Here is a 14,035-nt window from a genome sequence, read left to right as displayed (position 1 = left end):
TTCTGGGTGACAGTGGGGCTGCTGTAGGGGTTTGCAGCCATCCCCTCTTGCCCTGGCTGGTGGTGCTCACCTGCCTGACCCACACACTGGCCATTTCCTTCTCTTCCCTCTAATTACACTGTCTGAATCACCCAATTAAGGCCAGCGCCCTTCACCTCCTGCCTGGCCACCATGCCCACTCTGTGGTCCAGGTGCCCCCCCAGATGGCAGCCCCCAAGTCCCACACACCCACCCAGTCCCACAGGGATGCCCCAGCATTTCCAAGTCTCCCTGTCTGTCCTTTGCTGTGTCAGCACAGGGATGGCTGGGCTGGCCCCACCCTGTCTCCCTGTGGGATTTTTGGTTTCCCAATGTGGGAAGGAGCTCAAAGTTATGTCAGAAGCCCCAGGGGGTGTCAGACTCATCCTGCTTTGCCGGCAATAAAGCCGCCCATCCTGCTGCCGGCAGGGCAGAGGTGCTGCACCTTCAGCCAGGTAAGGACAGCTTCGGGATCAGCGCCCTCAACTGCAACCAGGTGGGACTGGGATGAACTGGGATGAGTTGGGATGAGGCTCCTTATCCCAGCAGTGGGGGCCGTGGTGAAGTTTGAGGATGTGGAACAGCCTGGGGTGCCTGGAATGCTGGCAGTGGTGGATGGGGCTGGTGGGCAGTGAAGACACCCTGGTGGGGGAGTGGAGCTGGGTGATCGCTGGAGCTGGAAGAGACAGATTCACAGCGGTGAGACAGGATTTATCTTCTTCTGGGAGTGGTGAGCTGGCAGACTGCCCACACCAGCTCTGCAACCTGCTCTGGGCAATGCCCACCATGACACACTGTCACACACCAGGACTTTGGAAGGATCTACATGTTTTTTTCCTCTACCTCAAACTCAAAATAGTGTTCCAAGTTCATCTCCCATCCCTGCACCCCTGTGACCCAGCATCAATCCTGGAAGAATGGGGACTGTGACACTGGAATTGTCCCTGCTGGCTGTGGCTCTCCTCCTGTGCCCAGCCACTGCCGTGCTGCGCGCATCGGTGCCTTCAACATCCAGGCCTTTGGTGACACCAAGATGTCCAACAAGGAAGTGGCAGAGATCATCATCAACGTGAGTGCAGCCACTGCATGGGGGTGGGCTGTGTGCTGGGACAGACCCCAACAAGGCTCCTGTGTCAGAGACATGGGGATGTGGCTGAGGATGGGATGGCATCGCAGTGCTGGGGACGGCCTGGGTGGATGAAGGCTTGTTGAGGTGTCAGGCACAACCTACAGTCCCTCTGAGCCCTCCCTGGGGACATCTGCCCTGGCCCCAAGGCACATGTAAGCCCCCATGGTGCTGAAGCTGGAGCCATGTTCCTGGCTGGGAGAGTGGCCCTGAGCTGTTCCCCTCGGCCCCCAGGTCCTGCGCCGCTACGACGTGGTGCTGGTGCAGGAGGTGCGCGACTCCGACCTCAGCGCCGTCACCGAGCTCATGGAGCAGCTCAACAGGTACAACAGGGGCTGGGACTGGCATGGCAGCACCAGCAGGCAAAGCCAGGCTGCCTGAGCAGTAAGAGGAAAAAAGAATTATTCATCAACAGAAAGTTTATTTTTGGGGAAAAAAAAAATAGGACATTAGGAGAAATGTGCTGGGGCAAGGAGGAGGCACTGAAAACAACAGTGGGGATAACCCAGCGAAGGGAATGGGGATGTAAGTGATACAAATCCCTTCTGAAAGCCGTAAGCTCACCAGAGCATGCAGGAGGGAAAGGAACTAGAGCTCTGGCAAGCTCTGTCTCCAAAATCCAACAGGGCAGAAGGAAGAGAGGGGGAGGAAGGGACAGGCAGACCTTGCACCCCAAGCCCCTGTGAGTGGCCAGGGGACCCCAGGATGGACACAGCAGTGGATGGTGCTTTGAGGGGGTGGTTCTGGCACCCTATGAGCAAAAGGGGCTGCTGGGGTGGGCTAAAACTGGCCACAGCAGGGTGGCAGCCCCTCCACCAGCTGACCCAGTTTTGGAGAGGGCACGGCTCGGGACCATGCGGAAGCTGCTGCTGCTGTGTTGAAAGGCAGCTGGTGCTCCTGAGCAGGTGTGCCCTGCCCATGTCCTCACCCCTTCCGTGTCCCCTCCAGCATGGTCACAAAGCAGCCAGGGCAGGGAGGGTGACGCTGCGTGCTGCAGAGCCCCAGGCTACTCACTGACCTAATTTGGCTCTGCTGCAAATGAAGGTGAGGAATGTCCCTGCAGAGAAAGGGTGGCAGGAGTCGTCCCACGTCATGCTGTGCCCACCTGGGGGAGAGGCTTTGGGGGCTTCAGAGCTGCTATACCTCATGTCACCCCACAACCAGGGCACAATGAACTATGGGGACTCCAGAGCAGGACCAGCTGGTGCAAACCCTGGGGCCACCCAGCTCCTGGACATGCCAAAGCCAATCCAGGATGGTCCCAGCCATGTCACTGTCCTGCCTTTGTGTCTCTGCAGTGCATCCACATCCCAGTATGACTACGAGATCAGTGGCCCCCTGGGACGGGAGAACTACAAGGAGATGTACCTGTTTATCTACAGGTAATGGGGCTGGCAGTGCTGCAGCCTGTGACATGGCACTGCAGGGCCACCAGCACCACAGAGGGGACACAGGGGCTGTGCCAAATCCTAGGGTCACCATCTTTTGTTGCCACAGGACAGACGTTGTGTCTGTGGTGGACACCTACCAATATGAGGACCCCCAGGATGTCTTCAGCCGGGAGCCATTCATCCTGAGGGTGTCAGCACCCAGCACCAGTAAGTGGGGGAACAAGTGACCATGGGCTGTGGCATGGGGTGGCTGTGGGGCTGACATCCCTCTCCCCTGGCAGAGGTGAAGGAGTTTGTGCTGGTGCCCCTGCACTCGGCCCCACATGATGCTGTTGCTGAGATTGATGCACTCTACGATGTCTACCTGGCCATCATCAACAAGTGGGGGACTGATGTGAGTGTCACCAGCACTGGGGGGGGACAGAGAGGTTGGGGAACTGATGTGAGTGTCACCAGCACTGGGGGGGACACAGAGGTTGGGCACTGAGCCCCAGGGACTGTCTGACCCACACTGGGACCCTGATTTGAGGCAAGCACAGCCGGTGCAGGGTGAGAATGCTATACCTGCCCTGTGACAGGGTGGTCCTTGCCACCCCCATGGGAGGGCTGATGGCAGGAACAGCCCATCACCACATCTCCCATGTCCCCTGCAGAACATGATGTTCCTGGGGGACTTCAATGCTGACTGCTCCTACGTGCAGCCCGGTGACTGGCCATCCATCCGCCTGCACACCAGCGACATCTTCAAATGGCTGATCCCCGACAGCGCCGACACCACCGTGGGCAAGTCAGACTGCGCCTATGACAGGTCAGCACTGCCACCACGGCACCACTGTCCCCTTCCCTGGCACCACTGTCTCCTTCCCTGGCACCACTGTCCCCTTCCCTGGCACCCCCCTGCCTGCCTGCACTGCCAGCAGGGGCAGGAGTGGCACCCACCATCCACCCACATCTCGCCTGCAGGATCGTGGTGTGCGGCAGCAAGCTGAAGAGAAGCATCCTGTCCAACTCAGCTGGTATCTACAATTTCCAGCGTGCTTTCCAGCTGGACCAGGAGGAGGTGAGCCAGGATCACACATCTGGGGCTCTAGCAGGCACCAAAGCTGAGCTGGCCCAGGCTGCAGGGCTGTCCTTGTCTCTTTCACAGAATCACACAATAATGAGGTTGGAAGAGACCTCTAAGATCATGAAGTCCAACCTGTGCCCTCACACCTCAACGAGACCATAGCACCAAGTGCCATGGCCAGTCTTTTTTTAAACACATCCAGAGATGGTGATTCTACCACCACCCTGGGAAGGGCATTCCAGTAATTTATTATTCTTTCAGTGAAAATTTCTCCCTAATATCCAAACTATACCTTCCCTGACATAGCTGGAGACTGTGTCCTCTGGTTCTGTCAGTGCTGCCCGGTGGCAGAGACCAACCCCACCTGTCTGCAACCTGCCTTCAGGAAGGTGTAGAGAGCAATAAGGTCTTTGAGGGGCTCAAGGTGACAAGGGACCCAAGGGTAGAAACAGGACAAAGGATTTGAGGTCACTGCCTGTCCCCATTGTGAAGAGAAGAGATGCACAGGGCTTTTTATTGTCTTCCATGGGCAAGACTCAAGCTCAAGCCAACTTTCAACAACCCACCACTGGCACAGAGCCCCCACATGAGTCATGGGGGCTTGGAGGGGAGGTGGTCCCCTGCCAGCGCCCACACCAAGCCACACCTGGCCACCTCTTCATGAGAGCCTTGTGTGTTGAGTCTCTTGGGGCTGGGGACAGTGTGCCCCTTCCAGCACACAAAAGGTTCTGGCAGGGCATTGACTGCCCTGTGAGCCTCAGCAGCAGAGTGAGGGGTGAGTGGCTCACTGAACATCTCCCATCTTTTGCCCTCCTCCAGGCCCTGGCAGTCAGCGACCACTACCCAGTCGAGGTGAAGCTGGCAGCCTGAGCTCCTCCTGCAGCCACAGACAAGGATCCAGCTCCAGCTCCCACCACCAATCCCCATGAAGGAGTTCCACTCAGCCCCATCCACGAGTCCTGTGCATGGGCTGCCCCAGATCCTGATCTGGAGAAGGATGGCAGCTGGCTCTGCCCAGAGCCCACAGCCCACCATGAACCAGAGCCTGGGGACAGGCCACCAGCCAGGACACTGTGACCACAGACAAGCCATGGAACAAAGCATCCATCTCCTACCTCATTGAAGATTTATTGACAAACCTCATTTCACGATTAACTGTTGGACAGGAGGGAGGACATCCAAGGACCGTCAGGCTTGGGCCATGGCGTGTTGAGACCCTGTCCCTGTCCATTCCTCGGGGTCTGTGTGGGCTCTCCCTGCCCTTGGGGAAGGCAGCAGTGGTGTCAGGCACTCTACAGGCACAAAGGGAAGGGGCAGCTGGGTGGCTGTGGGAGCAGGTGGCACGTCACCGACTGCTGGCACTGCAGGTGGCTTCACTGTAAGACCAACAGCTACTGCAGAGAGTCAGAGGGTGACTCGACCTCCCAGGGACCAGCTGGACCCTCAGCTCTTCCTCTTCTTCAGCATCTCCATGTACATGCGAAGGGACTTCTGGATGGACTCTTTTGAGACGAAGCTGATGAAGTTCTTGATGTCTTCCTCCCGGTGAGCTACCAGGCGGTCCAACACCGCCTTCCTCATCATGGTCTTGGTGAGCTGGCGGGCATGGTCTGCAGAGAGGACAGCAAGGATGAGCAACACGCCCTGGTCTCACCCCTGACCAGCTCTCAATGCCACCAGATGCAGGTCTAATGGGACAGCTCACACAGCAAAGTGCTCTTGAAAGCAGCAGGGAAAGGGGTAAGAAAAACCCATCAGCTGGGAGCTGAACTGGATAAATTCTCATACAATAAATTATGGTTGTACTGCTCAGCGGGGAAATGACTGGCAAAGATGACAAAAAGTTGTGTACCTCATTCTCTCTGTGCCCTACAGAGCCCAATATCCACCTTCAATACATACCAGCAAACAAACAAAATTCCTTCTTATTTGAAACTGCTGTGGCTCTAAGCTGAACCACTCCCTTCAGTCCCTGCAAGACAGTCTGCTCCTGGCAACCCTGCTGTACAAAAGCCAGCAACACTTCCCTTGAGCTCATCCCTGGGCCTGTGCCACTCCACATGGACATGTGGATGCTGCTGGAGCAGCAGGGGCTGGTGGAGCTGAGAGAGGCCTCGAGCACATATCTGCTCACACCCTCACAGAGCCAGGTGCAGTGATGTGCAGCACATCTGCTGCACAGATGTTTTATTCATGCACATCATGACAATGAAATGAGGACTGACCCCCTGCATCTGGGAACCCTGAATTGCTCTAGGACCCGGGTGCTGGAGCCACCTCCACCCACACACAGCTCTGAGTTAGGTGAAAGATCTGCACAGGATCTCCTGGAAGTCAGGAGAGGGCACAGCTGAGATATGCTCCCCAGCCTGGGGGGTGAGGTGTCACTCTAACACAGGACAGCAGGATGGAGAGGTGGCATGGGCTGGGACAGCTCAGATCTGTGGAGAGCCCTCTCCCAGCCCTGCAGCCTGTGCTGCAGTCATGGAGCAGCCCAAACACACGATGCCTGTGCTGTCTGCCTGTCCTCATCCACAGCCCCATCACTGCCATCCAGAGTGCCAAGAGTTGATTCAGGCCATGAAAGCAGCCTGGCAGCCACCCAGGAGCTCTCACCCAGCCTGTTCACTCAGCTCCATGGCAGCTTTCCTGGGCTAGCACCTCCACTGACAGACAGAGATTCGGTTTGTCTGTGGAGCTCAGACACCTCCAGACTGACTCAGCAGGGCTGGCAGGATGAGCTGAGCTGGAGCCACGTGCCCTGAACATCAGCACAGTGTCCCTCTCCCTTAGCCCAAGGCTGCTGGGCTGAGCTTTCCTACCTCCCAGCCATCCAAACCTCCCCTTTCAATGGAAACTGTTTCACTCTCAGCTCCCAGACACCAGCACTTCCCACTCAGACCAGGTCCCCTCCTGTTCTGCCAGAGGTTTACCAGGAAGGGCCAGCCACTGTGCCATGACAGCTGCAGCCTTCTCCATGAGCTTCTCCTCTGGCACCAGCTCATCCACGAGGCCCAGCTTGTGGGCCTCAGGTGCAGGGTGGAGGGAGCCCAGCTGGAGGGAGCGTTCAGCAACTCTGTGTCCCACAACATTCACAAACGTGTCCTTAAACCTGCAAGAGATGGGAGGGAAAGCCACATTCAGGGGCAGCTCACACAGACACCAAGAGCTGACAGCAGCTGCTCCCACTCCCCAGGCTCAGGGCTCTGAGAACACCCTGGTCCCAACTCCTCAGTGCAGTGCTCTGAACAGCAGCTGTGGGCTCAGTCACAATGTGAAAATGGTGGGAGAAGAGCCATTTTTGGGAGTACCTCAAGAGAGTTCCCTTTCCTCTGTAAGAAAGCTGCTGTTTTTACTCTCAGTGCCTGTGGGTACCCACTTGCTGTGACTGAAAGCTCCTTCCCAACAGTACATACATACATTCCTAGGGTAAACAAGGGCCTGTGTGTCAGTGTCTTAGTGCCCCTGTGCCTTCACAGATCTCCACACTGTAGGATTTTGCAGGTACCCAGTGTGTACCCAGAGAAAAGCCTATTCCCAGACTGAGCCTGACCCATGAGATCTCCCAGCACAAGTTCTGGAGTTAACTGCAGGGCCAGAACTGAGGTCCTTGGTGCAGGATGTCAGGACATTCTGCAGCCTGAGATCTTTTCAGATACCTGCAGGACAGGACAGAAATGAGGTGTCATCTTTCCTGCAGCTGCAAATACCTGACCCCTGACACACAAACCACACCACCATGACCAGCTGAACTGACTCATTAACTCCTTGAAGATGAATTCTTTCTAGAGATCTATACATGATATTACAAGTGGGAGGCAGTGTCCTACCAGAAGGGAGCCACAATGCCCAGCTGGGCCTCGTTCAGGCCGATGCTGAATTTGGGGTTCTCTGCCATGATCCTGTAGTCACACGACAGGGCCATAAGGCAGCCCCCAGCTGGGCTGGACCCCTGGCAGAGAGAAGGACACAGTGAGACCAGGACATGGTTACAAACACCCCCCAGCCTTGCTGATCACTCCAGAGCACAGAAGACACCAGGAAGACAGAGCAGATGTCCCCCAGATTTCTGATCACCTGATTCAAAACAGTCCTAAAGAAGATTTCTGATCAGGGTTTATCAGGGTTTCATAGAGCCACAGGAGGGTTTGGCTTGGAAGGCACCTTAAAGCCCATTTCATTCCCAGCCCCTGCTACAGGCAGGGCACCTTCCACTAGATCAGGTTGCTCAGAACTCCATCCAGCCCAGCTTTGGACACTTCCAGGGATGGAGCAGCCACAGCTTCTCTGGGCAACATGTTCTAGGGCCTCACCCCCCTCACAGGGAAGATTTCCCTTCCATTTGTGATCATCTTTTCCATGGCTCAGCGCTGCTCAGCCCTGCACAGGATGCCTGAGAGAAAACCCAAGTGCCTTCAGAGGAGGGGCTGTGGACAGACAGCACCATGAGCTGCCAGGGCAGCACCTCCCTGGAAAATGAAAACAAGACACCAAAAACATAATGACCCATCCATGGGCATGGAGACTGCAGCAGTGCTTCCCTGCTGGCCAAAAACCCCAGCTGGAGGAGCAAAACCTGCTGGAAATGCTGAAGTGTAACGCAGCAGTGCCTGCAGCTTACACAGAGCCTGCAGCATCCCACACTGCCATGCCTTCCCACGGCCCACAGAACTGACAGACACCAGTTTTGCCTGAACACCCCAACAGACACATCCCTGGATGAATTTCAGCCTGGTTTTTCAGCTGTCCCTGCCCACACAGCCCAGAGCAGCCGCAGCAGGTGACAATGCCACCCCGAGGAAGGTGGGCCACGGGACCTACGTTGACTGCAGCCACTGTGACCATGTTGGAGCCGTAGAGCCGCAGCCACATCTCCTGCACGGCTCTCCAGAACTCAGTGTAGTGCTCCATGCTCTTGCCACACATCTCAGTGATGTCCAGGCCAGAGGAGAATATTTTGGGAACAGCCTGGAATTGGGAAAAGACAGAGGTCACTGAGAGTCACAGGGAAGGAAGGACCCTTTAGCTCTTGGCCTGGCAGCTTGAGGGAAGGGAAAGTGATGAATATGTGCTGTAAAGCAGGGTCTTTGGGGCTCTGAAAATACCTCCCCAGTGCTCCTACAGCCTGGATTATCCCACACAGTGCTGGGCCTCTGCTTGCAACACGATTTGTCATTGTCAGGGTGCCTGTGTGAGTACATCACCCACACAGCACAAAACCTGTCCTGTCCCATTGCCAGGCACCACCTTGTCCCCACACCACATCTCAAAATAAGCACTGGCATCTCCCAGCAGCTCCTGTGGGTGAGCCAGGAGACGTCACAGGATGTGTTGGGTTGGCAGATAAGCAGATCTGATTTGATTTTCATGACAAAGCACAACACTTGGTTGTCATTCTGCTAGAAAGGGGCACAGAAGAAAGATCATGGCCCTTCCAAGAGCGCCCTCCCCTCCTCCCTGAGCCAATCCAAGGTGCCTGGGGGCCCCCCCTTGCCAGTGAGCAGTGACCCAAAGAGGAGCAAGCCCTTACAGAGGTGAGGATCACACCGCGGCAGGCCCGGTTGTTCTCCAGCTTCTCCAGGCTTATGGAAAACTCTGTGAGGAACTCCAGGCTGAGGCTGTTCACTGGGGGACTCTTGAACTTCATCATGGCAACGCCTGTGCAGGGTAAGCACAGGGACATCAGACTCCCCCACAGCAGCTCACACTGCCCTGCCCAGGGAAGCTTCACCCCGCTCCCTGTCTCCCTCACCAAACTGTGGTTTTCCACTCCCACTCAACAACATTCCTGGCTGTTTAAAAGTTTCCAGAGCAGCAGAGCCAAGAGCAAGGTCCTGTCTTTGCCCAGATCCACCCACAAGCCAGGTCACTCACGGGGTGGTGCACTGGAGCACAGACCAGGCCATGCATGGTGGCACCCCAGGTGTCCCAAAGCCCAGTCACCTTCCAGGTCACAGTGCCCAGCCGTTCCCTTCTCTCTGGACTCAGTGGGGAAGGTCGAGCCTGCAGCTCCTGTCACAGCAAACAGCCTGTGTCCAGGGGTCACACACCTGCTGTGAGCCTGTCAGCACCAGGGGAAGGGCTCTGAGCCCTTGTCCCTGCTCACACTGCACCACCCTACCCAAAAGGTCCTCCCTGAGCGCTGCAGCCATGCCCAGCTGGGAACAGCACAAGGACGCACCCAGGACCTGAAAGCAGGAGCTGGGAAGCCACAGGAAGAGGCCTGGGCACCTTTGTTCAGGGCAGGGACATTGGCATGTGACAGCTACTCCTGGTAGCCAGCTCACAGAAATTCCCAACAGCTCTTCCCTGATTGAGCACTGCCACTACCAGGGGCCCAAACCAGGGACCCCCAGAGAGGGGACAATGCACAGGCAGGGGACAATGGCAGCCAGGATTTGTCTGTATCACCAACCACCCGAAGTGCCCAAAACTGGTGTGACTTCGAACCCCAAACGCTTCTCCCTGAGCCCCCAAAGCAGCTGCAGCAGCAACACCTGGGGCTTTGGCGACTTCCCATGCCCAGAGCCACACATGCCATGGGACAGGGGTGGAAGGGATGTCCCCACATGCCCGTGGGTTGAGGGTGACCCCGCCGTACCTGAGCTCTCGTCCAGCTCCACCTGGATCTTGTTGTTGCTGAAGGAGCGGCACGGGGCGAGCGGGAGGCCCGGGGCTGCAGGGGGCTGGGGGGCGGCCGGCTGGCCCTGTCCCACGCCGGGAGGCGGCAGCACAGGGGCAGCACACCTGCGGGACACAGACAGGTAAGGACGGGAAGGGCACAGCCCCCACAGGGGTGAGGGGCGCTCCCCAAAACCGCTCTGCGCGGACACGGCGGGACACGGGGACACCCTGACCCGCTCAGGAGGATACAGGAACACCCCACCCCACAGCAAGGGGACACGTGGAACACGCTGACGGTAAGGGAGGGGCACGGAGAGGAGAGGGGGCTCGGGGACAGCCGAGCCCGCCGCAGGAGCGGTCGGGGCAGGGTCCGGGCGCACCTGAGCGGCCGATCCGGCGGGCGAGGGCCGCAGCCGCCATCTTGTGCGGGCTCAAGGGTACGGGGCGGGGCTAAGGAGAGGGCGGGGCCCGCGGCGGAGCCTTGAAGCCCCGCCCATTTCTGTAAAGCCCCGCCCACCTGGGGCGCTGCTGCCCGCACGTGCTGCCCCCTCGTGGTGGCTCTGGGGCAGCGCCGCGTCCGGCCGCCACTGACCGCTCCGTCCTGTCCTGTCCTGTCAGCACTGACCGCTCCGTCCTGTCCTGTCCTGTCCTGTCAGCACTGACCACTCCGTCCTGTCCTGTCCTGTCCTGTCAGCACTGACCGCTCCGTCCTGTCCTGTCCTGTCCTGTCAGCACTGACCACTCCGTCCTGTCCTGTCCTGTCCTGTCAGCACTGACCGCTCCGTCCTGTCCTGTCCTGCCCTGTCAGCACTGACCGCTCCGTCCGACCGCTCCTGTCCTGTCCTGTCAGCACTGACCGCTCCGTCCTGTCCTGTCCTGTCCTGTCAGCACTGACCACTCCGTCCGACCTGTCCTGCCCTGCCCTGCCCTGCCCTGTCCTGTCCTGCCCTGCCCTGTCCTACCCTGCCCTGCCCTGCCCTGTCCGGCCAGCACTGACTGCTCCTTCCGACCGGTCCTGTCCTGTCTTGTCCTGTCCTGCCCTTTCGGCACTGACTGCTTCGTCCCCCCTGTCCTGTCCTGTCCTGTCCTGTCCTGTCCTGTCCTGCTGGCACTGACCACTCTGTCCCCCCTGTCCTGCCCTGTCCTGCCGGCATTGACCACTCCATCCTATCGGCCCTGCCCTGCCCTGCCCAGCCTGTCCCCCCCTGCCCCGCATCCAGCCCCATGCCCAGGATCCCCCACACCCTTCCCCAGCTCACAGCCGAGCCCCCCCGGCCCGGCCCCAGCCGCGGAGCCCCGGCAGCTCTGGGCCGGGCCCAGCCGCCCCCGCAGAGCGCCGGGAGCCCCGGCGGTGCGGGGCCGTGCCAGCGGTGCCTGCGGATCTCATCAGCGGTGGAGGCTGCCCGGGGGACACCCCGGGGGCCGCGGCCGGCCTTGCCGTGCAGGCAGAAAGCGTCCGGCGGCGGGATGGCGGGGATGGCACTGCCCCTGTGCCTGATCCTCGCTGCCGCCCTGCAGGGCGGCCTCACCCGGGCCCCGGCGCCCCTGGCCCGCCCCGGCCCCCTGCTCCTGCGGCTGCGGCGCCTGGAGGAGCAGGTGGGTGCCCGGGGCGGGGACAGGGTGCTGCCAGCCCGTGCCAGGGGGACACCCAGCATTTTGGGCTGGGCAGGGACCGGCATGGGGCCGTGGGTTCACCCCACATCATCCCATTCCCTTGCAGTTTCTCCGACTCCAGGAGGTGACGCTGAACCATCTTCAGAGCATCGCCAGCAACTACAACATCTCCTACAACATCGATGGACGTTTCCAGGCGCTGGCCGAGCAGGCAGAGGCTGCTGACGCAGCCCGGGCCGCCCTGGGTGCCGAGCTGGCCCGCCTGGCCGCTGCTGGCCGGCGGCTACGGAGCAGGCTGAAGAGGCTGGAGGGGACAGTGGGTGCCCTGAGCCCCCCACAGCCCCTGCTCACCCACCCACCGGCCGCGCTGGTGGGGGCTGGCACGCACCCGCACGGTGTGCCAGACAGCGCCCGGAGCCGGGGCAGGCAGCCGGAGCAGCAGCAGCCCCCGGGGCAGCCTGCCCGCAGCACCCCCAGCCCTCGCCCCCCGAAGACGCGGCGGGGGCAGCAGCACCGGCAGGAGGAAGGGCCCTGGCTGCCCGCCGATGCCGGGCCTGGGGGAGCGCCCCGAGAGGATGAGGAGAGCCCTGAGGATGCAGCACCAGCACCCCAGACCGCGGTATCGATGCTCCCCGCCGTCCCCACGGCTCCCCAGGAGCAGCCCCCAGCGCCCCGGCAGCCGGGACAGGGCAGGCACAGCCCCCCCGCCCCCGTGCCCGCCTCCCCCGCCTGTCGCACCGGGGCCGTCCTGCTCTTCCCCGACCGCTCCGCTGGGCACGGCGCCGTCCTGGGGCTGGGCCCGCACCGGGGGCTGCGGGCGGTGTCGCTCTGTGCCTGGCTGGCCACGCCAGCCCCTCGCCTCGGTGCTCTCCTCTCCTACGCCACCGGGGACGGGCACAGCGAGCTGGCCGTGCTTAGCCATGGTGGGGATCGCCCGGGCTCTGCCCGGTTCATCCTGGGGCACGGGCAGTTTCGGGAGCTGCCGGTGGCGCCGCTCCTCGATGGCAAATGGCACCACCTGTGCCTCACCTGGTCCTCGGGCCAGGGCCGGTACCGCTTCTACGCGGACAGGAGGCTGCTGGCTGCCGGCTCCGGCTTCCAGCAGGGCTATGGAATTCCCGCTGCTGGCTCGCTGCTGCTGGGCTGGGGGCAGCACGGCCCCAACACGGACCCGGGCACTGCAGAAGCTTTTGTGGGTCACCTGGCTGGGTTTGCTCTCTGGAGACGGGCTCTCCTGCCCGGGGAGGTGGCCAGAATGGCGACAGGGCGGGGGCTGCCCCGCGGCCCCCTCCTCACGCTGGCCGATGCCTCCTTGCGGGGCGGGGTGCGGAGGGTGGCGTGTCCGTGCCTCCAGCGCTGCCTCTGACCAGGCTGGCGGCGGGAATGGTCACGGCTGGCTCACGGAGCCGCTCCCGACACGAGCTGAGCCCTCCGGGGTGACGGGACAGGCAGCAGGGAGGGCGTCTCAGGAGGGCACCACCGAGGGGGGAAAGGGGTCTTGGCAGCCAGAGGTGGGACAAAAGGCAGAGGTCGCCGGCTCCCAGAAGATGCACAGCCCACGGTTCCTATTAAAACGCTCCTAGAAAAACCCAATTTATCTTTGTCCTGCTCATTCGCTGCCGCGCTCTGTGCCGCTCACAGCCGGGCAGGAGCTGCTCAGCCCGGGCAGCCCGAGCGGCTGGCGCTGCTCGTTCCCTGCCGCTGATCAGAGCAGGGGAAGCGGAGCACGGGACAGCGTGACCGGCTGAGCCAGCGCCGCCGCCGCCGCTGCCGGTGCCGTGCGCTGCCGCTGCCCGCGGGGCTCTTCGCGGGGCGGGGCTTTGGCCCGAGCTGTGCTGCTCCATGAGGCGAAGCACACTCGCTCCCCAGTGTCTGCTCTGAGGAATTCTGCGCCTGGAGAGCTGGAGCAGCGTCGGTTCTGGCCGTTCCCGGGGACGGCGGGGCCGTGCTGCCGGCTGGGTGTGCGGGGGGCAAAGCCTCGCAATCTCTCGGGCCGCCGCCACCGGGGTCCCGCTCAGCCCGTCCCATCCCATCCTATCCTATCCCATCCTATCCTATCCTATCCTATCCTATCCTATCCTATCCTATCCTATCCTATCCTATCCTATCCTATCCTATCCTGTCCTGTCCTGTCCTGTCCTGTCCTGTCCTGTCCTGTCCTGTCCTAATCCTATCCTAATCCTATCCTATCCTACC

General features: G+C 60.5%; 3 protein-coding genes across 3 annotated transcripts; 2 read left to right on the top strand and 1 right to left on the bottom strand.

Annotated features, from left to right (window-relative positions):
• The first annotated feature begins 935 nt into the window (after positions 1–935).
• LOC115909002 (deoxyribonuclease-1-like 2) lies at positions 936–4,471 on the top strand. Its single transcript, XM_030958007.1, is given in 9 exon segments — positions 936–1,007; positions 1,010–1,087; positions 1,379–1,467; positions 2,443–2,526; positions 2,642–2,742; positions 2,817–2,929; positions 3,189–3,343; positions 3,499–3,595; positions 4,421–4,471. Coding segments are annotated over 9 exon segments (840 nt in total).
• Positions 4,472–4,710: 239 nt separating this feature from the next.
• ECI1 (enoyl-CoA delta isomerase 1) lies at positions 4,711–10,645 on the bottom strand. Its single transcript, XM_030958006.1, is given in 8 exon segments — positions 4,711–5,211; positions 6,535–6,713; positions 7,432–7,553; positions 8,423–8,569; positions 9,132–9,259; positions 10,203–10,277; positions 10,280–10,348; positions 10,606–10,645. Coding segments are annotated over 8 exon segments (927 nt in total). The 3' UTR covers positions 4,711–5,044.
• Positions 10,646–11,692: 1,047 nt separating this feature from the next.
• Positions 11,693–13,205, top strand: PTX4 (pentraxin 4). The gene is made up of 3 exons (XM_030958414.1): positions 11,693–11,821; positions 11,946–12,155; positions 12,333–13,205. The coding sequence occupies exons 1-3, from the start codon at positions 11,693–11,695 to the stop codon at positions 13,203–13,205; spliced, it is 1,212 nt and encodes a 403-aa protein (XP_030814274.1).
• The last annotated feature ends 830 nt before the right edge of the window (positions 13,206–14,035 follow it).

The sequence above is a fragment of the Camarhynchus parvulus genome, chromosome 14 (genome assembly GCF_901933205.1).
Source record: "Camarhynchus parvulus chromosome 14, STF_HiC, whole genome shotgun sequence".
Lineage (NCBI taxonomy): Eukaryota > Metazoa > Chordata > Aves > Passeriformes > Thraupidae > Camarhynchus > Camarhynchus parvulus.
Note: the sequence above shows the minus strand (reverse complement) of the source record. Positions and strands in the feature narration are given on the sequence as shown.

Excerpts from the sequence above, each read along its gene's own strand:
- PTX4 (XM_030958414.1), top strand. The coding sequence starts at position 11,693 with ATGGCGGGGATGGCACTGCCCCTGTGCCTGATCCTCGCTGCCGCCCTG. Across the intron at positions 11,822-11,945 it reads TGCGGCGCCTGGAGGAGCAG|TTTCTCCGACTCCAGGAGGT; the intron begins GTGGGTGCCCGG and ends ATTCCCTTGCAG. Across the intron at positions 12,156-12,332 it reads TGAAGAGGCTGGAGGGGACA|ACGCGGCGGGGGCAGCAGCA; the intron begins GTGGGTGCCCTG and ends CGCCCCCCGAAG.